Raw genomic sequence first — 25,257 nt, forward strand, 5'->3', positions numbered from 1 at the left:
GAGAGGGAAAAGAAATAAAAGAGACCTCAGGGGCAACATTTTCACACAGAGGGTGGCACGTGTATGGAACAAGCTGCCAGAGGAAGTGGTGAAGGCTGGTACAATTGCAACATTTAAGAGGCATTTGGATGGGTATATGAATAGGAAGGATTTGGAGGGATATGGGCCGGGTGCTGGCAGGTGGGACTAGATTGGGTTGGGATATCTGGTCGGCATGGACAGGTTGGACCGAAGGGTCTGTTTCCATGCTGTACATCTCTATGACTCTATGACAGATAGAGTTGAGGAAGTGGGGAGTTGCAAAAGGACTTGGACAGGCTGAGAGAGCAGACAAAGGAGTGGCAGATGGAATACAATGTAGGAAAGTGTGAGGTTATGTTGTTTGGTAGGAAGAATAGAGATGTAGACTATTTTCTGAATGGGGCAAAGGCTTCAGAAATCTGAAGCACAAAGGGACTTGGAAGTCGAGTTCAGGATTCTCTTAAGGTTAATGTGCAGGTTTAGTTGGCAATTAGGAAGGCTAATGCAATGTTAAGAGTTATTTCAAGAGGGCTAGAATCCAAGAGCAGAGATGTACTATTGAGGCTGAATAGGGCTCTGGTCAGACTCCATTTGGAATATTGTGAGCAGTTTAGGGCCTTGTATCTAAGGAAGGATGTGCTGGCCTTGGAGAGGGCCTAGACGAAGTTTATAAGGAAGATCCCGGGGACAAAGGGCTTGTCATATGAGGAGCGGTGGAGGACTCTGGGTCTGTACGCGATGGAGTTTAGATGGATGAGGGGGGATCTGACTGAAACCTGTCAGAATACTGAGAGGCCTGGATAGAGTGGATGTGGAGAAGGTATTTTCACCAGCAGGAGAGGGCACAGCCTCAGAGTGAAGGGACGACCCTTCAGAGCTGAGATGAGGAGGAATTTCTTCAGCCAGAAGGTGGAGAATCTGTGAAAATCATTGCCACAGGGGACTGTGGAGGCCAAGTCATTGAGTGTATTTAAGACAGAGATAGATGGATTCTTGATGAGTAATGGGATCAAAGGGTTATGGGGAGTGAAATACCTCTGCAGAGGCCGGTATCCTGTCACCAAGTCACCCTTTATTTACACGTGGAAGTCCTTGACACTAATCCAGCTCCCTCAGAGCCAGCTCTCAGAGTGAACAGGATATCTGACACTCCTGTTTGTTTATTTTTTTTATCAAGGTGTATGAACCTTTATTCAATTTCCACTACCAGGAAGAAAGGAAACACCCGAGTGGCCAGTGGCAAGCAGTGCCCTTCACATCAAAGGGCAATGCTGTGTGATCAAACAGTGAAGGGGAGGGCAGGGATTATTTCCCTGTCCAAAGTAGAGTAGCCACTCCCTGCGGTGCCCACCTCTCCCTGAACAGCTCCAGGGTGTTGGTGGACACTGCGTGCTCCTTCTCCAGGAGCGTGGGACTGAACAGCAACCAAAAACAGAGAAGAAGGTTTTTTCAAAAAATTGAACTGAAAATCGACCCTGGTGGGATGTGATTTCACAACCTTTGAATAGCAGCCTAAGGAATGATATTGAAGTCCAGTGTGCTTTCCATTGCACCACAGAGCCATGCTTACGCTTCTGTGTTTTTTTTTTGTCAGCCAGGGCTCCCTGATTGGACCAGATTAACAGTTCCAATCAGAAAACTCATTCTATGGTATCCACCTGGCTGACCTCGTTACAATCATTACTTTAGAATACAGCTCTAAAGTTACTGAACTCAATGTCAAGTGGTAGAGGCTGCAGGGGCCCCAAGTGGAAAATAAGATATCGTCTTTCAAGCTTGTGCAGAGGTTCGCTGGAACGCTGCAGCAAGTCTGCAACAGAAATATTGGTGGGGGAACACAGTGGCAAGCAACTGGAGCTCAGGGTCGTTTTTTGCGGACAGAACATAGGTGTACTACAAAGTGGTTGCCCAGCCTGTGTTTTGTCTTCACAGTTTCAAAGAGACCACACTGTAAATAGTCAATACAGTCGACCAGATTGAATGAAGTACTGTAAGGGTAAATCACTGCTTCACCTGGAAGGTATGCCTGGGGCCTTGGCTCGTGAAGAGGGACGAGGTAAACAAGCAGGTGCTAAACCTTCTGCGATTGCATGGGAAGGTGCCGGTTTTGCAAATAGGCTTAACTCTGCATGAAACTAGAGACATTTGTCATAGGGATGATATTAAGCAAGTTGACAATTTGCCACATTGTAGTTTGTTGAAATGAGGCACCACTTGCATTTGTCTGTCTGTTACGTTGAACAGATGTTTTTAGTTATTGCAGTCTACTCTCCCAGCAGTAACAGCATGATTGTAAAGAACTTTGCGATGCTATGAGATATTACATCAATACAATTCCTTCCCATCAAGCTTCGAGCAGCTGGTAGTTTTGCATTTCAATTGGACTCACTCACATGCAGCCCACCAGAGGGCGCTGGATGTTCCTCTTCCTCCTGATGTGTTTTGCTGCTGCGTCCACTTGATGCTTCAGCCGAAGTCTGGAGAATTGTTGTTTGTTCCCATCAGCACATTTCAAGGCAGGCAGCCAGGCAGCCTTGTTTAATTGTTGATGCTTCCTGATTGCTGGTACCTTGACTTTCTTTTTTTCCCAAAATTGAAATCACAGTCTTCAAAGAATGAAATTAGTGTGGTCTGCACCTGTCCTTTTTAATTGTGTAGTTATAATCTTAGTCACTAATTTTTTTTTTATATTTCCACCCTCACTAGGAGAAGCATGAAGAAAAAGGCCAATTTCACCTGTCCTTTTAATGGCAACTGCTCAATTACAAAGGATAACAGAAGACATTGTCAAGCATGTAGACTCAAGCGATGTCAGGATATTGGCATGATGAAAGAATGTAAGTCATTGCACTTGGGACACAGGAGAAACTTTGAATGAAATTGAATTTATGAATGAAAAATACCCAGTTCAGCTTGTTCTTGATAGGCACAATTTAAAATAATCATGTGCATGTTAAAACATCTAAATATCTATGGTGCAATTTCCCATGATTGGTCAAAGTGAGAGGTGGGTGTGTTCAGTAGTGCCAAGTACACTACACCTATTGCTAAGCTAACTTATATCAAACACCAAGTAGGCCATTAAGTGTCAACAAGTGAGCAGGGCAGATTTCTCATGCCATCTCAAGCCTCGACACTGGCATCTGGGTAGTCAGAAGCTGCCAGTCAATCAGAGACTGAAAGTTTCTCAGTCCTACGGACTGCCTATTGAATCCTCTGTCCTGGGGGATGTAGTGACAATAAGTCATTTTAATATGCTTCTCACAGAGTGAGGGTTGAGCATGGGGTGGGGGTAAGATGGAGGCAAGGGTGTGGCTTCCAGAGCCCATCCCCTTGCCCCCACCATGGACTCCAAAACCTCCTAAATTTGTGCAGTTGGAGTGCCCCTTCCCAGCAGACAGGTTGCCCTGATTTTCCAGTCAGGAAATTGGCCATCTTAATTGTCTAGGAGAAAGTGAGGACTGCAGATGCTGGAGATCAGAGCTGAAAAATGTGTTGCTGGAAAAGCGCAGCAGGTCAGGCAGCATCCAAGGAGCAGGAGAATCGGCGTTTCGGGCATAAGCCCTTCCAGCAACACATTTTTCATCTTAATTGTCTGCCAGGGAGGTGGTGAATTGAGGTGGTGACCCTTAAGTGATCATCGATTAAACAATTAAGAACCTTAATTGGTGGCAGGTCAAGAAAGTCATCCATGAAACATATTATTCAGGAGAAAGCTTTTAAAAAAGACATGAGCGACAATTTTTTTAGACAGAAAGTAGTTTGTGTAGAATGAACTTCCTGAAGAGGTGGTGAGTGCAGGGACAGTTACAACGTTTAAAAGACATTTGGATAAGTACATGAATAGGAAAGGTTTGGAGGGATATGGGCCAAGAGCAGGCAGGTGGGACTAGCGTAGTTTGTGATTTGATCAGCATGGACTGGTGGGACTGAAGGGTCTGTTTCCATGCTGAATGACTCGATGGAACAGCTCACCCAGAACGCAATTGATAAGGTGGTGACAAAGGGTGAGTTGACCCTGGCACCATACTTGCCCTACTTCTCACCACCTCCAGGAAGGGGTAAATTGCGCCCTTGATGTCTATGAATATGGTAGATTGAGTTGGAGAAAGTAATGCACAAGGCCGGAAGACAGACATAGCTTTAATGTCTTTGAAAATTAAACTCTTTTCCAATTTGATCTGACAAACGTGAAACTCTTTTATTTGGCTGTAGTTGAGGATGTTATCCAATTTGAAAGCCTTGCTTGGTATGGCTGTCTTAGTGAAGCAAACTTTAAGCTGACGAAACCAGATAGAAAGGGTATTTGATGAGCTGGTCTTCCTTGATGTCATCTGCTCTAAGAATTTTGGTGAGAGTGCCATCGACAATGAGAATTACCCCATGTCTCAGTATTACTGTTGGATGTGTTGAAGGAAAAGGCTACATCCCTCCAATGCAGAATCAATTGGATCCTGGGCTTGTTTATTGCCTCCCCATAATAAGTTTGAACAGAAGCTAATGTGTGGACAAGGGTACATACTTAGGGTTGATTCACTGACTGATTATTCGATTACACCAGAATTCTTTCAATGCATATTTTAATTAACCTTAATTCTGTGATAAACTATTTTCTATATTGTTATCACTGGCTTCTTTGTAATTTTTCAATGAACAAGCAATGTACCCAAAATAAATTTCCAGACAGAATTTTCTGCATGGGCAATAAAGTGAAGTGATATAATGAACTGAATTGTAATGGCTGTGGTGGTGATCCTGTCCCCTTACTGGTTAGCCAGTACCATCCTCTGCTATGGCCATTTTCAGGAGTCCCAACAAAATTAATGGAATCAGGTGATCAGCTGCCTGCACTTGGGGTTTCCAAAAGGTGAAGATCCTTCTTTCAAGAGCTGCCTGCCAATCTGAGGGCCAACAACTCTTCAGTCCCAGCAGTCTTACTGGGAATGGTGGCTACCACGCTGTCAGCAGTAGTCTCCAGATCAGAACTGCCGCTAAAGGCCCCAGAGGAGAGGTGAGTTGGGACAATTCTCTGGGGTTGGTCAGACAGGCAGTGAGTGGGGCAGAGGGAGGTTGGTGCGGAGAGTGAAAGGTGTTTCTTCCCACAGGTTAGTTCTCTGTACCTAGATAGCTGTAAGCGGTGAGTTACAAACTTCTTACTACTGGTTTGACTACATATGACAATAAAACTAATTCAATTCAATTCAATTCAATCCTTGCTGCCATCTAACTTCAGAAAACCACAGACAGTAGTGTTTCCCCACTGCAACTTGGCTGCAGCTGCCCCAAGCTTCCATGCGTCCCCCAGCACGTGATCTGGGACCTTGGAGTGTGCCAGTCTGCAACACTTGGTATGGGTCAACTCCTTGCCCTGGCAGACCAACAGTTTCAAGTAGAACCAAAGTGCGTCTTTCACCGTGTTGATAGTCCTGCAGGCGTAGTCGATGTTTGTCTCGGTGTGCGTCCCGGGAAACAGACTGGAGAACACAGAGTCACAAGAGCTACTTGGGACGAACCTCAACAGAAACTACTGCATTTTTCTCCAGGTTTCCTTTGCAAACGCCCATTCCAGAAGGTGATGGGTGACAGTCTCAACCTGCCCCCCCCCTCCCCACAGCCACTTTGGGGACAGCGTGTGGTGGGGCAGACCAATTGGCCGTAAGTAAAGGATTCCACAGGTAGTGTCCTTTTCACCACCAGCCGAGCGATGTCTTGGTACTTGTTAGAAAGTTCTGGAAATGAGGCGTTCTGCCAAATGACTTTGACATTCTCCTCAGGGAACCACGTGACAGGATGCACCCTCTCCTTTACCCGCAGGGTCTCGAGGACACTATGGGCTGACCACATCCTGATGGGCTTGTGGTCAAAGGGGTTTCTCTCTTTAAATTTCTCCCCGCGGGACAGGCGATACGGAATGGTCCAATTACTTGGAACGCTTCACGGCATCGAGGTCAGGCCCATCCTTCGCAACACCGGGGACAGGTGTACGTAGTGAGACTTGGTGTTTGTGTACCGAGGGTCAACACACAGCTTGATGCAGCCACACACCAAGGTGGCCATCAGGATGAGGGTTGTGTTTGGTATGTTCATCCTCCCCACTCCATCCACATTCTTGTGCCTTTTGTCCTTGCGGACCTCCAAATGAGGTAGAAGACGGTTTGTGAGATTGCAATGGCGCAGTTTCGGGGAATGGGCCAAACCTCCGCCATGTACAATAGTAGAGGGAGTGCCTCTCACCTGATGACCAGGTTTTTACCTGCAATGGAGAGGAAGTGGTGCTCCAAAAAAAACCTGTTTCTTGGCCACGCAGTCCCCCCAAGATTTTGCGCATGCCCCAGCTCCACCAAACCATTTGTTTTATTTGTCCGTTCTTGGGATGAGGGTGTCACTGGCTGGACCAGCATGTATTGCCATCTGTAATTGTCCAGAGGGCAGTTAAAAGTCAACCACATTGCTGTGGGTCTGGAGTCACATGCAGGCCAGACCAGGTGAGGATGGCAGTTTCCTTCTCTAAAGGGCATTCGTGACCAGATGGGTTTTTCTGACAATCAAACAATGGGTTTCATGGTCATCTGAAGATTCTTAATTCCAGAATTTTATTGAATTCAAATTCTACTAGCGTGGGATTTGAACCCAGGTCCCCAGAACATTATCTTGGTCTCTGGATTATCAGTCCAGTGATAATACCACGAGGCTATCGCCTCCCCTTAATGTTCAGGTAATTTGTCCTGGTGGTGAAGCAAATAAAGGATTGGTCAGCTCAGTTCCAAAAGAACACAGCCTTGCTCTTGCCTCGATTTACCTTCGTTCCTGAGGCCAGTTCGAGCTAGTCACAGACACCCACAAGCCTATGCGCTGACAGTGGATCCGAGCAGGAAACTGCAACATCGTCCATACACAGGGAGGCTTCGACTTGCTTGCTTCTGCTGCCTGAAATAGGTTACCCCTCTCAGACTCGCATCCTTCCGAATGGACTCAGCAAAAGGCTCTATACAACGCACAAACAGGATTTTGTAATCTGCATTCAACAGTAAAACTGGTCGCCAATTTCTCAGTTTCTCCTTCTACCCCTTCCCTTTGTAGATGAGGGTGATAACCTTTCGTCATAGATTTGCACATGCTACCAGCCAGAAGCATACTGTCGTACTGTCCCGCGGGTTCTGGCCAATCAAGTCCCGCAGAGCCGAATATAACTCTGCCAATAAGCCATTGCTTCTGGGAGTTTCATCCTTTTCTAAGGACACAAGGGCCTTGGTCAGCTTTTTTTTCTCTCTGATAAAACAAGAAGCGTCAAAGAAAAACACGCACTAGCAGCAAGACACTAGGTTAGCATTGGAAATGCTAATCCTGTACTGTTGCAACATCCCGTTGTGGGGTTCTGTTTAATCTTTTAAAAGTGCTGGTACTCTGCACAGTTTGAACTCCAGTATTTGATCTGATAAGTGGGGAGGAAAGTGTTATCATTAACAAATAGGATTCAAAGAATGTTGCAGTTTCTGTATAACAAATGTGTTTTACTGATGATAAAGTTTGACAGATGACAAATAAACATTGTTTGCTATTTTCCTTTTCTCGCCCACAATGTTTTGCTTCCATTTAACCTTTTGTGTAAATGACACCCTTATTGATTTATACCTTCCCACCCAGGATGCTAGACAGACTCATTCTTGGCTTTCTGCCGATGTCACTAATGCCCCAGTTGTGAGGGCTGCATACCTTTTCAAATATCTGACATTCAATACTTCTTTCAAGTCACATTCTCGAGATAAGTTTCCAATTAGATTCCCTACAGTGTGGAAACAGGCCATTCGGCCCAACCAGTCCACACTGACCCTCCGAAGAGTAACACATCTGGACCCATTTCCCTCTGACTAATGCACCTAACACTATTGGCAATTTAGCATGAACAATTCACCTAACCTGCACATCTTTGGACTGTGGGAGGAAACCGGAGCACCCGGAGGAAACCCATGCAGACACGGGGAGAATGTGCAAACTCCACACAGTCAGTCGCCCGAGGCTGGAATCGAACCTGGGACCCTGGTGCTGTGAGGCAGCAGTGCTAACCACTGAGCCACCATGCCGCCCTCACGGTGGCACAGTGGTTAGCACTGCTGCCTCACAGCGCCAGAGACCCGGGTTCATTTCTCGCCTCAGGCGATTGTCTGTGTTGAGTTTGCACATTCTCCACGTGTCTGCGTGGGTTTCCTCCCACATTCCAAAAATGTGCAGGTTAGGTGAATTGGCCATGCTAAATTGCCCGTAGTGTTGGGGCAGGGGAATGGGTCTGGATGGGTTGCGCTTCGGCGGGTCGATGTGGACTTGTTGGGCCGAAGGGCCTGTTTCCACACTGTAAGTAATCTAAATTAAGGTTTTATATTTAAAAAAGGTGATATCTCAGCATTAAAGGTGTGAGGTTAGAGTCTGCATGTATTCCAATCTTGAGTCAGACTGGTTCTATTTCCAAAATAGGAATTTATAAAATGTCACATAAATTATAAAAAATATTGACTGCCTACAGATTGTATGCTCTTTTAACAAAATAGAATGTATCTACGAATAGAATTTTGCAGATGCAAATTCACCCCATAAACTTATATGTGTGTATGTGCATGCGAGGGAGAGGGTGTGTGAGTGTTGGGGGTGGGGTGGGGGGTGTTGGTGGTGGGGTAGAGTGTGTATGTGTGGGGTTGATATCTCAAGAATGTGGCTTGAAAGAAGTTCTGGGATTTGCATATTAACAAATCACAACCTGCAACCCATTCTAAAAGATGAAAGACTTAACAGCAATCTAGGTTTGTTCAATATATCGCGTCAGTGTATGACACTATGATCTTTTGCTATAAATACTGTGTCCTATGATCCTACTCCACTAGCCACCCGAAGAAGGAGCAGCACCTCGAAAGCTAGTGCTTCCAAATAAATCTGTTGGACTTTAACCTGTTGTCGTGTGATTTTTAACTTTGTCCACTCCAGTCCAGCAATGGCACCTTCTCCACATTATTCCTATTCAAGAATCTCTACGTTTATGTTTTTCTAAAGACTTTTCCCTCCAAATGTTGTAATATTAAATAAAAATGTTTATTTTCTTGTGAGTTGTATTGCTTGCGAAAAATGGTTTCTAAAATTTCCAAAGACATAGGCTATAGTTCCATTTCTGAGATCATCATCAGCAGCAATTTTCCCTTATTCACTTCAATGGACAGGAATATTGGAGGCTAAGAGCACAAAATCCCTAGCACGAGTTGTATTTGGCTTACTGCCTAGATTGTCACCGTGATACTGGTTTATAATATTTTTAGTATAATTTAAACTTTTTGCAAAAAGTTTCTATAGGGTAAGAGTTTATCTCTTTTTCTTATTAGTAATCCTATCTGTAAATTTCTTTGATTTTAAATGAATATGATAGGAGCCCAAGCCACTATACTCTACCATCTGCAGCATGTGGGAATTCCTAGATGCTCCCAGGAGTCTGAATGATCACATCTGTAGGATGTACTGCCAATTCGAACAGTTTTAGTGTCGAGCTTTGGAACTTGAGTGTCGGTTGGAGACTAAAGGCAATATGAATAATATGTTTGCTGAGGTAGTCACCCTGCATTCTAAGAAGCTGTAGGTAAAAAGGAAATAGGGAGGCAATGGCCTAGTGTATTATTGCTAGTCTATTAATCCAGAAACTCTGCCTGTGACCAGCGGTGTTCTGCAGGGATCAGTGCTGGATTCACTGTTGTTTCTCATATACAGTGTGGAAACAGGCCCTTCGGCCCAACAAGTCCACACCGACCCTCCAAAGAGTAACCCCCCCCGACTAATGCACCTAACAACTTTGGACAACTTAGCATGGCCATTTCACCTAGCCTGCACATCTTTGGATTGTGGGAGGAAACTTGGAGGAAACCCACGCAGACACGGGGAGAATGTGCAAACTCCACACCGACAGTTGCCCGAGGCTGGAATCGAACTTGCGTCCCTGGTGTAGTGAGGCAGCAGTGCTAATCACCGAGCCACCCCAATCTTGATCAATTGGTTCAGTGGGCTGAAGAGTGGTAGATGGGAGTTTAATTTGGGTAAATGTGAGGCTTTGCATTTTGGTAAGATAAACAAGGGCAGGGCTTATATAGTTAATGGTGGAGCCCTGGGTAATGTTGATGAGCAGAGAGACCTAGGAGTTCGGGTACATATTTCTTTAAAGGTTATGTCACAGGTAGACAGAATGGTTAAGAAGGCATTTAAAACATTTGCCTTCATTGCTCAGACCATTGAGTTGGGATGTCATGTTGAGGTTATATAGGATGCAAGTAAGGCCACTTGTGGAGTACTGTGTACATTTCTGGTCACCCTGCTACAGGATGGATATTAGCAAATTGGAGAGGGTTCAGAAAAGATTTACAAGGATGTTGCTGGGACTGGGAGACTTGGGCTATAGGGAGAGGCTGAATAGGCTGGGACTTTTTTCACTGGAGTGAAGGAGGTTGAGGGGTGACCTTATAGAGGTTCATAATATCATGAGGGGCATGGATAAGGTATTTTCCGTAGGATAGGGGAGTTCAAAACTAGAGGGCACAAGATGAGAAGAGAAAGATTTAAAAAGGGACCTGAGGGGCAACCTTTTCACACAGTAGTGTTAGGTGAAAGGGTAAATGTAGGGGAATGGGTCTGGGTGGGTTGTGCTTCGGTGGGTCGGTGTGGACTTGTTGGGCCGAAGGGCCTGTTTCCACACTGTAAGTAATCTAATATGTGGAATGAACTGCTAGAGGAAGTGGTAGATGCAGTTACAATATTTAAAGTACATTTGGACAGGTACATGGATCAGAAAGCTTTAGAGGTATATGGGCAAACGCAGGCAAGTGGGACTAGTTTAGTTTGGGAAATGCGATTGGCATGGACAATTTGGACTGAAGGGTTAGTTTCCGTGCTAGATGGCTCTATGATTGTAATGCTCTGGGGACCTGGGTTCAAATCCTGCCATGGCAAATGGTGGAATTTGAATTCAGTAAAGAATCTGGAATTAAGGGTCTAATAATGATCACAAAACCATTGTTAGAAAAAGCCATCTGGTTCACTAATGCCCTGGAGGGAAGGAAATCTGCCATCTTACCTGGTCTGGCCTACGTGTGACTCCAAACCCACAGAAATGTGTTTGACACTTCACTGCAGTCTGCGAAATTAGGGATGGGCAATAAATGCTGGTCTAGCCAGTGATGCCCTCATCCCATGAGTGAATTAAAAAGAAATAGGCAGAGGAAAGGGGCCAGGAAACACTAGAGGAAGTCCCACTTGGTAACCATTTTTTCTGTATTGGGAAATGGTGACAGTGAGACTTCCGCTGGGGAATGAAGCAAGGATAAGGTTTCTGATGCTTCAGGTAGCTTAGCTGCACAAAGAGGGAGCAGCAAGAGTCCGAGGAAAATAGCAGTCGGAGACTCAATAGTGAGGGGTGTAGACGGGCATTTCTGATGCCACCAATGCTACTCCAGGATGGTGTGTTGCCTCCCTGGTGCCATGGTAAGATGTCACTGAAAAGCTGCAGGGCATCCTGAAGGGAGAGGAGCCAAAGTTTGTGGTACATGTTGGTACCAACGATATAGGTAGAATGAGGGATGAGTCTTGCATCAAGAGTTTAGGGAGCTAGGCAGTGAATTAAAAAGCAGGTCCTCAAAGGCTGTCATCTCTGAATTCTGCCCAGTGTCATGTGTTAACAAGTACAGAGAATGGAGAATATAGTAGATGAATGCCTGTCTCATGAGTTAGTGCAGGAGGGAGGGTTTTATATTCCTGGATCACTGAAACCATTTCTGGGGAAGGGGGGAGCTCTACAAATTGGACAATTGTGGGAGGGTTTGCTAGTGCAAAGAGTTTAAATGAGTTCATCAATGGGAGAGGGCACAACACATTAGTAAAATAGGAACACAGCATGAGATAGTAAGGGAACCGAGTCAGAGAGAGTTCAGCCATGTTGAGATACAAGGGAGTAAGGGGAAGTTGTTAAAGGTTATAGACTGGCACATGGAATTGTGATATTGTTGCCATCACAAACATGGTTGAGGAGGGGCAGGATTGGCAACTCAAAATTCCAGGATATAGGATCTTCAAGCGAGACAGGGGAGGGTGTAAAGGGGAGTTAGTATTGCATTATTAAATGAGGAATTAGTTCCTGCAATAAGGATGGATTATTTAATGAACGGTCTTCAAGTGAGGCTTTTTTCAGGGAAGTTAGAGAGAGATGCCAACATAATAGTCATTGTAGGAGACTTTAATCACCCAAATAGACTGGGATATTGATAATGTAAGAGGCAAGTGTTCTTGGATTGTATTCAGGTGAATTTGCTACAACAGCATGGGTCCTGGCCGACAAAAAGGATACATTATTAGATCTGGTTCTTGGAAATGCAGTCGGCCAAGTGGATCAAGTGTCAGTAGGGAAACATTTAGGAGACAGTGATCATTGTATCATAAGGTTTAGGATAGTGGTGAAGAATGACATGCAGCAATCCAGAGTAAGAAAAAGCAATTGATGGAGAGCTGGCTTCGGTGGGGCAAAAACAGAACTGGGCCAGATGGACTGGAACAGAAGGTTGGTGGATAAACTGTAACTGAGCAATGAGCATATTCAAACAGGAGATGGTTCGGATGCAGTTCAGGCATATTCCCTCAAATGGGAAAGGTAGGACAAACAAATCTAGAGCTCTCTAGATGACAAGTCATCCAGAACTAGAAGACATAGGTTTAGGGTGAGAGGGGAAAGGTTTAAAAGGACCTAAGGGCAACTTTTTCACACAGAGGCTGGTGCATGTGTGGAATAAGCTGCCAGAGGAGGTGGTGAAGGCTGGTACAATTGCAACATTTAAAAAAGCATCTGGATGGGTATGTGAATAGGAAGGGTTCAGAGGGATATGGGCCAAGTGCTGGCAAATGGAACTAGATTAGTTTAGGATATCTGGTCGGCATGGAGGAGTTGGACCAAAGGGTCAGTTTCATGCTTACATCTCTATGACTCTATAAAGAAGAAAAAAATGCGGCATGTGTCAGGTACAATTGAGAATCAAGAGGAATATAGAAGGTTCTTATTAGAAAAAGTAAATCAGAAAAGCAAAAACAAAACAGAATAAAAGACTGGCAGCAAACATAAAGGAGGATCCCAAAGTTGTCTACAAGTAACACAAACAGTAAAAGAGTGGTAAAAGAATAAGTGGGGCCAATTAGGGACCAGAAAAGGGATGTACACATGGAGGCAGGGGCATGGTTGAGGTATTAAGTGAATACTTTACATCTGTCTTTACCAAGGAGGTCAACGCTACTCAGGTCACAGTGGCAATGAGGAAACTAGAAGTTTTCAAATTCGATGAGTAAATGTGTGATAAACGGTTGGTACTTTTAAGTTGACAAGGCATCGGGACCAGATAAGATGCATCCAAGGATATTGAGAGAAGAGAATGTGGAAATTACAGGAACACTTTTCTGTTTTCCCATGGAGGTGCCAGAGGACTCAAGAATTGCCAACATCATGGCTTTGTTCAGAAAGGTTTGTGAGTTTGTACCCAGCAATTACAAACCAATCAGTTTAATCTGAGTAGCAAGAACATTTCTTTGGGACAAAATTAGTAGTCAGTAACAAAGAGGATTGATGAGGACAGAATGGTAGATGTGATCTATATGGACATCAGTAAGGCGTTCGACAAGGTTAGTATGAGAGACTGGTTAGCAAGGTTAGATCTCACGGAATACAGGGAAAACTAGCCATTTGGATACAGAACTGGCTCAAAGGTAGAAGACAGAGGGTGGTGGTGGAGGGTTGTTTTTCAGACTGGAGGCCTGTGACCAGTGGAGTGCCACAAGGATCGGTGCTGTGTCCACTACTTTTTGTCATTTATATAAATGATTTGGATATGAGCATAAGGTACAGTTAGTAAGTTTGCAGATGACACCAAAATTGGAGGTGTAGTGGACAGAGAAGAAGGTTACCTCAGATTACAGCAGGATCTTGACCAGATGGGCCAGTGGGCTGAGAAGTGGCAGATGGAGTTTAATTCAGATAAATGCGAGGTGCTGCATTTTGGGAAAGCAAATCTTAGCAGGACTTATACACTTAATGGTGAGGTCCGAGGGAGTGTTGCTGAACAAAGAGACCTTGGAGTGCAGGTTCATAGCTCCTTGAAAGTGGAGTTGCAAGTAGATAGGATAGTGAAGAAGGCATTTGGTATGCTTTCCTTTATTGGTCAGTGTATTGAGTACAGGAGTTGGGAGGTCATGTTGCGGCTGTACAGGACATTGGTTAGGCCACTGTTGGGATATTGTGTGCAATTCTGGTGTCCTTCCTATCGGAAAGATGTTGTGAAACTTGAAAGAGTTCAGAAAAGATTTACAAGGGTGTTGCCAGGGTTGGAGGATTTGAGCTACAGGGATAGGTTGAACAGGCTGGGGCTGTTTTCTCTGGAGCGTCGGAGGCTGAGGGGTGACTTTATAGAGGTTTACAAAATTATGAGGGGCATGGATAGGGTAAACAGACAAAGTATCTTCCCTGGGGTCGGGGAGTCCAGAACCAGAGGGCATAGGTTTAGGGTGAGAGGAGAAAGATATAAAAGGGACCTAAGGGGCAACTTTTTCACGCAGAGGGTGGTGTGTGTATGGAACAAGCTGCCAGAGGAAGTGGTGAAGGCTGGTACAATTGCAACATTTAAGAGGCATTTGGATGGGTATATGAATAGGAAGGGTTTGGAGGGACATGGGCTGGGTGCTGGCAGGTGGGACTAGATTGTGTTGGGATATCTGGTCGGCATGGATGGGTTGGACCGAAGGGTCTGTTTCCGTGCTGTACATCTCTGTGGCTCTAAGTCTTCCATGATGTAAAACTTCAGTTATAATGATAAATTTGGAGAAGTTCTCCTTGGAGAGAAGGCAGCCAAGAGGAGCTCTGAAGTTTCCAAAATCATGTGGGTGCTGGATAGAGAGAGGGAAAAACTGTTCCTGCTCGAAAAGGGATCAAGAACAAGAGGGCACAGGTCTAAAATAATTTGCATAAGAAAGAAATGTGATATCTGACAAAATATGTTTAGTTGATGAGTGGTTCAGGTCGGGAATGTACTGTAAGTAAGTGTGGTGGAGGTAGACACAGAGAATGCTGAAGAAACTCAGCTGGTCTGGCAGCATCCGTGGAGAGAACAACAGAGTCGAATATGACTCGTGCCGAATAGTGGGCGGCACGGTGGCACAGTGGTTAGCACTGCTGCCTCGCAGCGCCAGAGACCCGGGTTCAATTCCCGCCTCAGGCGACTGACTGTGTGGAGTTTGCACATTCTCCCCGTGTCTGCGTGGGTTTCCTCCGGGTGCTCCGGTTTCCTCCCACAGACCAAAGATGTGCAGGTCAGGTGAATTGGCCATGTTAAATTGTCCGTAGTGTTAGGTAAGGGGTAAATGTAGGGGTATGGGTGGGTTGCGCTTCGGCGGGTCGGTGTGGACTTGTTGGGCCGAAGGGCCTGTTTCCACACTGTAAAGTAATCTAATCTAATCTAATCTAATGACTGTACTTCAGGACTGGGGAGGTAGGTTCATTTGAGGCATTCAAGAGGGTATTGGGTGATTATTTAAATAGGAATGATGTGCAAGGACATGGGGAAAACACAGAACGACAGCAATAAGTCACGATGTTCGTTTCGAGAGCTAATGCAAGCACGATTGGCCAAACTGCTGCCTCCTGAAGCATAACATTACTGTGATCGTGAAGTGAGATTTGAAAAGAAAAGTTGCTTCAGTAGCTGTTTGCTGATATGCCTCTATCATTATAGCATTACTAATACTAGGGCAGATTTCCACCATCTGCTGTTATTACGAGGTGGGGAGAACTATGGGACCATCTTCGACAAATTCAATTTGACTCTTGCCTCAACTCCCATAGAGTTTTTAAAGTCATGGACAATGGAAAGAGTGGAAATAAAAGATCAGGTGATGCATCTCCCATGTTTGGACAGGAAGCTGCTGTTGGGAAGAAAAGAAGTGTTAGGGGTGATGAGGAATGAAGCAGGGTTTCCCAAAGGGAACAGACCCCTTCTGGATTCTGAAAAAGGAAGCACAGGGGAAAATGTGGCAGGTGGAGGAATGGACTAGAGCTGGCATAAATGGCAGAGGATCATCTGTTGCCTTTAGAGATTGCTGGATTGAAAGTGAGGATGAGGGGAGGAAAGAGAAAGATGAGAGCAGGAATGTAGCCTATTGATCAAGCAGAGTAGAGGGGCCCCTGTCAATCACAGTGGTTGAGAATTCTCAGCTGAGGGGAAAGGGTGATATATCAGAAGCACTTGTTGGAAGGTGGTGTCATTAGAACAGAGGCAACAGAGAAATAAATGGAAAATTGTTGGTGATCAGATGATTGGAGATAACTTTTGATACAATTTCAGTCAGTATTTTTGTTTCAGTAACCTCTGGGCAGTATTGGCTGTGTGGTTTCATGAAATGGTTTCTTTATTTAGAAGCTGTCACTAGTGTGGACATATGACATGGTTTGGTCCAAATGTGTCATTTTCTTGTTCCCATTAATCACGACTGAGATGGGGCCTGGGTGGGGCAGTGCAGCATATGTGTGTGAAGATTTTGGGAGTTATGGCACAATAACTGCAGAGTTCTGATGTACTACTCAGTCTTTCTAGATAAAGCACAGTTGAGAAAAGGCTGTTCAGACTAAATAGCCTATAGATATGCACAAAGACAAGAGGCTGTTAGCTAATCCCATATTTTGTTTTCTCTGGTTCTACAAACAAAAACAGAGCTCGATGCAACTAAATTGATGGCATCTTGCACTGAAATTAAGTGTCGCAATGACTGCCCTCTTAAAACTTGAATGAAATACAAAAATAGGCAAAAAGTGCATAGCCAATTTCATAAGCTGTTCTTTTAAATTTCTTTTCAAAAATGCTATTGCCATTTGGAACAGCTGAGCTTTATGCTGGCCATTTAAAGGGCTAGTGTCGAGTGAAATAATTTGTAGGCTGGACTGGGTAAAGACAGTAGATTTCCTTCTCAAAAGAGTATTTGTGAATCTGATGGGTTTTGACAACAGCCGCTTTGCTAGATACTTGTATCATGGATAGCCACTGGTGAGGGGTCGGAAGACTGGAGGGTGGCTAATGTGGTGCCATTATTTAAGAAAGGTGGTAAGGAAAAATCAGGGAACTATCGACTGGTGAGCCTGACGTCAGTGATGGGTAAGTTGTTGGAGGGAATTCTGAGGGACAGGATCTATATGTATTTTGGAAAGGCAAAGATTGGTTAGGATCACATCTATGGAGAGAGAGCAAACTAATGTTACAAGTCTAGATGACTCTTCAGAGCTGAAGTGAAGCTCTGATGAAGAGTCATCTGGACTCTAAACATTAGCTTGCTGTCTCTCAATGGATGCTGCCTGATTCACTGTGATCACCAGCATTTGTTTTGCAGTAACGATTCCAGCATCTGAAGTCATTTGCTCCTACAAGGATTGATTAGGGATAGTCAACATGGTTTTGTGAGTGGGGAATCGTGTCTCACTAACTTGACTGCGTTTTTTTGAAGAGGTGACAAGAAGATTAATGAAGACAGAGTGGTGGATGTGATCTATATGAACTTCAGCAAGGCATTCGATAAGGTAGACTGGTTAGCAAGGTTAGAGCACATAGAATCCAGGGAGAGCTAGCCATTTGGATTCACTGCTTTTTTGTCATTTGTGTCAATGATTGGATATGAATATAGGGGGAATAGTTAGTAAGTTTGCAGATGACACCAAAATTGTTGGGATAGTGGACAGTGAAGAGGGTTATCCCAAAGTGCATTGGGATCTTGATCAGGTAGGCTGGTCGGTCGAGGAGTGGCAAATGGAGTTTAATATAGATAAATGTGAGATGTTACATTTTGGTAAGGCAAATCAGGGCAGGACTTATTCACTTAATTGTAGGGTCTTGGGGAGTGTGCCGAACTGTTGGGAGTGCAGACATTGGAGTGCAGGTTTTACAGTTCCTTGAAAGTAGAGTCACAGGTAGACAGGGTAGTAAAGAAGGTATTTGGTATGCTTGCCTTTATTGGTCAGTGCATTAGGAGTTGGAACGTCATGTGGCTGTACAGGACATTGGTTAAGTGACTTTTGGAATACTGTGCTCAATTCTGGTCTCCCTGCTATAGGAAAGATGTTTAGATTAGATTAGATTAGATTAGTTGTTGTTAAACTTGAAAGGGTGCAGAAAGGATTTACAAGGTTGTTACCGGGACTAGAGTGTTTGAGCTATCGGGAGAGGCTGAATAGGCTGAGGCTGTTTTCCCTGGAGCATCGGAGGCTGAGAGGTCACCTTATAGAGGTTTATAAAATCATGAGGAGCATGGATAGGGTGAATACCCAAGGTCTTTTTCTCAGGTTGGGGGAGTCCAAACCTAGAGGGCATAGGTTTAAGGTAAGAGAAAAAAGATTTAAAAGGGACCTGAGGGGCAACCTTTTCACACAGAGGGTGGTGGGTGTATAGAATGAGCTGCCAGAGGAAGTGGTGGAAGCTGGTACAATTACACCATTTAAAAGGCACCTGGATTGGTATATGAATAGAAAGGGTTTAGAGGGATATGGGCCAAATGGTGGCAAATGGGACTAGATTAATTTAGGATATCTGGTCGGCATGGACTGGTTGGACCGAAGGGTCTGTTTCCGTGCTGTACATCTCTATGACTCTATAACAATCCAACAGTTTCATTGCCAATAGGAAGACTAGCTTTCAATCCCACATTTAACAATTAATTGATTTTACCACAGCTATTCAAGTAATAGTTAATCTCATGTAAAAGTTGACCCCTGTAATTTAGCCAAAACATTCTTAATTTTTCATACATCTTGATTTATCATTAATCCGAACAGTTCTTTTGACTGCCAACTCAGTGCAATTCCCCTGCACTGTGGGTTAGGTGCTGCCTTCATGACGTTTCCCAATGCCACTGCTCTTCCTTTTGTACTCTCCTGACCGCAGTGCAGCATTGAAACACAGGCCCAGCGGATGTCATTGATTCCTCTCCCAGCTGAGGAGTGTTGCAGGAGTCTCTTTGAAACAGGCACAGCCTGATGAAAGCATATCAAGAATTGGGCTCAAGCTCAATGCATCTCTGGAAATTTGGTGGGAGCATCATGTTGAGAGTAGCAAAATTGGGACAGTTTTGGGCCCCATACCTCAGGAAGGATGTATTGGCCCTGGACCAGGTGCAGAAGAGGTTCACGAGAATGGTCCCAGTAATGAAAGGCTTAACATATGAGTAATGTTTGAGGACTCTGGGACTATACTCAATGGAGTTTAGAAGGATGAAACAAACAGAATACTGAACGGCCTGGACAGAACGGACGTTGGGAAGATGTTTCCATTGACAGGAGAGATGAGGACCTGAGGGCACAGCCTTAGAGTAAAGGGAAGACCTTTTAGAACAGAGATAAAGAGAAACGTCTTCAGGCAGAGAGTGGGGAATCGATGGAGTTCACTGCCACAGAAGGCTATGGAGGCCAGGTCATTGAGTATATTTAAAACAGGTCTTGATTGCCAAGGGGATCAAACGTTATGAGGAGAAGGAGGGAAAATGGAATTGAAAAACCTATCAGCCATTTTCATTGTACACTTAACCGAAACAAACTGCAAAATTATGGTGTGGGCTGCCTGCTTAAGAAGGTTTTGAGTGGTCTGGCCTAGTCCATAACTATCAACCACGCCAGTGGAGAATCCTTAATTGAGGAGAAAGGTAGACATTTCAACCCCCCTTCCCCTGCAGAAGGTGACAGCAGAATAGATGCAATAGAGACAGAGAAACTGGAAAAAATGAATGGAATCCTTACAGGAGGCAGGATGTGAGGTTGTATAGTCCAGGTAACTGTGGGCGTTGGTGGGATTTGGTGACTAGCCTATCTTCAGAAATGGAAGCAGATCTCAAGGAAGAAAAGGGGGGGAGTCAGATTATATGAGCATTTAAACTATAATATCAACTTGTTAAAAAGCTGATACTCACTTCCATAAACTGTGGATGTGCCTACACCAGATGTACTGCAGTAATTAGAGGCATAGTTTTATTTGAGTTGTTCCTGGGAAATACATGAATGGCGTTTCCTGCCTGTTAATATGGGTTTCAGATGAAATAGCTGCAAGAGTAGGTCATTTGGCTCCTCAAGGTTACTCTGCCATTTGATATGATCATGGAGTGGCACAGTGGCTCAGTGGTTAACACTGCTGCTTCACAGCGCCAGGGACCCAGGTTTGATTCCACCCTAGGGTGTAATGTACAGTGTGATGTAACTGAAATTATACATTGAAAAATTGATTGTCTGTTAAGCCTTTCATCTGTTAGAATACAGCGATAGTTTCACTTCTTTCATGTGTAAATCACAAAACCTTTTTTTTTAAAAAGTTGCATTCTCGGGTTAGCTGTTAACAATGGTGATAGCTAGACAATATGTTGAAGGTGTTGGCCCCCTGTGTTCTCTGTCTATGCCATGATGTTTAGATTGATTCTAATCTAAAAAGTGAGATAACGGAGTTTTACATAAATTCATGCAGTTTTTGAGCTCAGAGTTCTACATGAATGCTTGCAGTTTTTGAGCAAAGTACAATGTAACCCTGCAAGTACAAATTGACCCCACAAAATATGTGTGTGCATGTGGGTCTTTGTCTGTGTGTGTGTGTCTGTCTGTCTGGTTGGGGGTTGTGAGTGTGAGAAAGTGTATGTGTGTGTGTGTAGTGAGTGCAGAGTGTCTTAAGTCTGTGAGGGGGTGTCTGTGTGAGTGTGTGTGTCTATAAGGGCGTGTGTGGGTGTCTGTGTGCGCGTCTGTGTGTATGTGTGTCCGTGTGTGTGTGTATGTGAGAGTGTGTGTGTGTAGGAATATCTGTGTGTGTGTGTGTAGTGCACTGGTGGTCACCTGTAATGTGACATGAACCCAAGGTCCCGGTTGAGGCCCTCCCTATGGGTACTGAACTTAGCTATCAGCCTCTGCTCGGCCACTTTCCTTTGCTGCCTGTCCCGAAGTCCACCTTGGAGGATGGTCACCCGAAGGTCCGAGGTTGAATGTCCTGGACCACTGAAGTGTTCCCCAACTGGGAGGGAACCCTCCTGTCTGTTGATTGTTGTGCGGTGCCCATTCATCCATTGTCGTAGCCTCTGCTCGGTTTCCCCAATGTACCATGCCATCCTTACCTGCAACGTATAAGATAGACAACGTTGGCTGAGTCACATGAGTACAAGGTGGGAGGTGTCCCCACGCGTAATGGTGGTATCTTTGTCCACACTCTGACATGTCTTGCAGCGCCTACCGTGAATGGGTCCATACAACCCTGTGGATTGGCCATGCTAAATTGTCCATCATGTCCAGGGATGTGCAGGTTAGGGTGGATTGGTTGTGAGAAATGCAGGGTCACAGGTATAGGGTAGGGGGTGTGGACTCCATATGCCAAATGGCCTGCTTACACACTGTAGAGTTTCTGTGGCTGATCTTTTACCTCAACTCCACTTTCCTACACTATCCTCATTCCATAACCTTTTTAATCTCCAAGACTCGATTGACCTTTGTCTTGAAAACATCCAGAAGCTGACCATGAACAGCCCTCTGGCGTATAAACTTCAAAAGAAACATCACAGAAGCACTTCACAGGAGGCTCCCAAGCACTGAGGATGTAACCTAGACAGGGGACAAAACGTCTGCAACACACATTCCCAGCTCGGCGAACACAACCACAACAACGAGCACCCGAGCTACAAATCTTCTCACAAACTTTGAATCCTTTTCCAATATCCTATAATATGTACAATGGGACAGCAGTTCCTTAGTTTTACTGCTGACCTGGTTGATTTATGTAGAAAATACAGAGATATTGAAAAGCAGCAATCAAATGCTGTCAGAACATTATAAAGTTTGTTTAAACCAATATTCAGGATCTCCCAACAAACGTGAATAGTGGCGTGGCCCTTTAGAATTTGATACTTATAGTACAATGCTGGTTTTGTGTTTCAGTTCACAGTATAAACATAAATGCAGCTGATTAAAAGACATAGTGTCAGTCATTCTCATTTGATCCTTCTCCTCAGTTGCATTATTGTATTGAGTGTGGGAGATCAGCCAGAATATAGTTTACACATTTCTTTCATTGTTACCTCAGGGCGTGCTAGAATTCATGCAGTCTGATGCTCTAATAGCGTAGCTAAAACAAATCGCTGAAGCAGAATTGCAAAGGCTAGAAAGCACAGCCCTCCCCCAGATCCAGCCCAAACTGTGGATCAGATACGTGGACAAAAGTTTTGTTATCATTAAACGGTTCAAATTGGAAAGTACACATCATCTCATCAAGTTCACCAGAGAAGAAGAGAACAACAACTAACTCCCATCCTTAGACGTACTGGTTGAGCGAGTGAATGAACAACAGTGAATTCCTTACCAGAGTGTACAGAAAATCTACACATACAGACCACATCCTCATTTACAACAGTAACCACTCCAACCTCCACAAACAGAGCTATGTCAACACCCTATTTAAACAAGCCACAACGCACTGCAACAACCCAGAACTCTGCAAAAAAGAAGAGGAGCACCTATGCAAAATCTTTGCCAATAATGGGTACCCTATCAGCTTCATCCGCTGATGCGTGGCATACAAACAGCATCAAGAAGACACTGTGCTGCCCCCGCCTCCCCAACACACTGATCACCTTACCCTACATTAGATTACTTACAGCGTGGAAACAGGCCCTTCGGCCCAACAAGCCCATACCGACCCTCTGAAGAGCAACCCACCCAGACTCATTCCCCTACATTTACCCCTTCAACTAACACTACAGGCAATTTAGTGTGGCCAATTCACCTAACCTGCACATTTTTGGACTGTGGGAGGAAACCAGAGCACCCGGAGGAAACCCACACAGACACGGGGAGAATGTGCAAACTCCACACAGACAGTTGCCTGAGGCGGGAATTGAACCTGGGTCTCTGGTGCTGTGAGGCAGCAGTGCTAACCACTGTGCCACCGTGCCACCATTAGAAACATCTCAGAACTAACAATGACATTTCTACGTCCTCTGGGAATAATGACAGCACACAAACCAACAGCTACACTTCACCAGCTACTATCCAGGACAAAAGACCCCATACCCACAACATATAGGACTAATGTGATATATAAAATACCAGGCAGTAACTGCGAGAAATATTACATAGGAGAAAGGAGTAGGAAACACGAACATCAACTTGCAACACAACCGGTCCTCTCTCATATCGATACACACTGACAACAAAGGACACCAATTCAACTGAGACAATGTTATGATACTGGGACAGGCTAAATAAAAACAAGCTCGGGAATTCCTGGAGGCCTGGTATTCATCCACTGGTTCCATAAACAAACATCTACACACCACCATGGTACAAAACTGGAATTAGAACCACCCGCTGCAACAGAAAGTGCCGTATAAATTCAGGGCAGCTTCATCCGAAGGCTACACGGCTCTGAAAATGTCACCCAGGAAGGATATGAAACCTGGGCAAGAAAATCAACCAGCTCAGTGAACCGACCAACAACTTTTATACAAGGTCAAAAATCACACGACACCAATGGGTTTAATCCAATGGGTTTATTTGAAAATACTAGCTTTCGGACCGCTGTTCCTTCAACACCTGATGAAGAAGCAGCGCTCCAAAAGCTAGTGTTCTCAAGTTAACCTATTGGACAATAACCTGATGTTGTGTAATTTTTGACCTTAATGCAACCCAGTCCAACACCAGTACCTCCACATCCCAACTTTTATACAAACAAATTCTGCTCATTTGCTTTAAAATAGTTATCCTGGGAGTTTTGTTCTCAGCAATCTTACATGGCACGAGGTGGGGACACAATTTCTGGAAGTTATAAACAGCTACATGGCACCTATTGGCTATTATCCTGTTGCGCTGCGAAAGTGCATGATGCAATTGTATGCATTTAGAAGTTTTGTATTCGTTCATAGTGTCTGTAGTAGTGACATCCATAAACATTTCGCTCAAGGTGAACCAGAGAAAATGCCTGAAGAACTTCAGAAAATATTTGGAGCAATTTCGGTAATTGTCAGTTCTTGCTTTACATTTTACAAACATAAAAAATAGGAGATGTAGACCATTCAGCCCCTTGAGCCTGCCCCACTATTTAATAAGGTTATGACTGATCTGCTTATGTACTAAATTCCCATCTACCCCGATAACCATTAATTCCCCTGCTCAGCAAAAGTCTGTCCAACTGTCTTAAAAATATTCTGTGATCTTGTCTCTACTGCCTAAGGACAGCTAATTCAAACATCACACAGACTTCTGGGAGAAAAAAAAAACCTCCTATTTGTCCCAAAAGGGTGGCACCTAATTTTAAACCAGTGGAAACATATTGAACCTATCCTCATAAGACTTGGCACTCCTTCTAGGTCTAGCCAACTTCATGAATCTGCTCTGAAACGCCTCTATTTACATCCTTCTTTAAATAAGAGGTCCAAAACTGCAGATAGTAATTTGTGATGTGGTCGTACTAATGCTGTAGATAACTGAAGCATACCATCCTTACCTATTTAAAAATCACACAACACCAGGTTATAGTCCAACAGGTTTATTTGGAAACACTAGCTTTTGGAGTGCTGCTCTTTCATCAGGTGGTTGTGGAGTACCTGATGAAGGAGCAGTGCTCCGAAAGCTAGTGTTTCCAATTAAACCTGTTGGACTATAACCTGGTGTTGTGTGATTTTTAACTTTGTACACCCCAGTCCAACACCGGAATCTCCAAATCATCCTTACTTATGTTCTCTTGTAATGAAGGATAATGAAGCCTCTTGTAACGAAGGATAATATCCCATTAGCCTTCTTGGTTACATGCTATATCTGTATACTAACATATTGTGACTCATGCACCATAAGATGTAAATCTCTCGGAACTTGTATTTCGGTAGTTGTTCTCTATGTAAAGACTGTTTGTTTTACTTTGTTTTTTTTTGACTAAAATGGAAAACAGGGCTATTTTAAAATCAAAGGACTGTGGAAGGAATTGCTGCACTTCTAAAACCAAGTTACTGGAATTTTGTGTGGTGTTTATATTATTGCTTTGTTAAAGTGGTGTGGGACACTAGATGATGCAGCACCAGCATGTGCACACGTGCAGAATGAGGTTTGGCTGGCTGAAATTATTGATTGGAATGTGCAATTGTGATCAGTAATGGATGCTCAAGCTCATCAGCCCAACTGATTGGTTCATCAGCAAATGAATG

General features: G+C 44.2%; 1 protein-coding gene and 1 pseudogene across 9 annotated transcripts in view; one reads left to right on the forward strand and one right to left on the reverse strand.

Moving 5' to 3' along the window:
- Positions 1-25,257, forward strand: part of LOC122543385 (vitamin D3 receptor B-like) — a 301,872-nt gene that overhangs the window by 180,447 nt on the left and 96,168 nt on the right. For all 9 annotated transcript variants that reach the window (XM_043682066.2, XM_087985641.1, XM_087985644.1 and 6 more), the window contains one exon: positions 2,728-2,858. In XM_043682066.2, the coding sequence (XP_043538001.1) occupies positions 2,728-2,858 (131 nt within the window). The remainder of the gene's footprint in view (positions 1-2,727; positions 2,859-25,257) is intronic.
- Positions 5,228-6,906, reverse strand: LOC148134641 (uncharacterized; annotated as a pseudogene).

Source organism: Chiloscyllium plagiosum, unplaced genomic scaffold (genome assembly GCF_037043375.1).
Source record: "Chiloscyllium plagiosum isolate Xiang-an unplaced genomic scaffold, Cpla_swu_hap1 HiC_scaffold_53X, whole genome shotgun sequence".
Taxonomy (NCBI): domain Eukaryota; kingdom Metazoa; phylum Chordata; class Chondrichthyes; order Orectolobiformes; family Hemiscylliidae; genus Chiloscyllium; species Chiloscyllium plagiosum.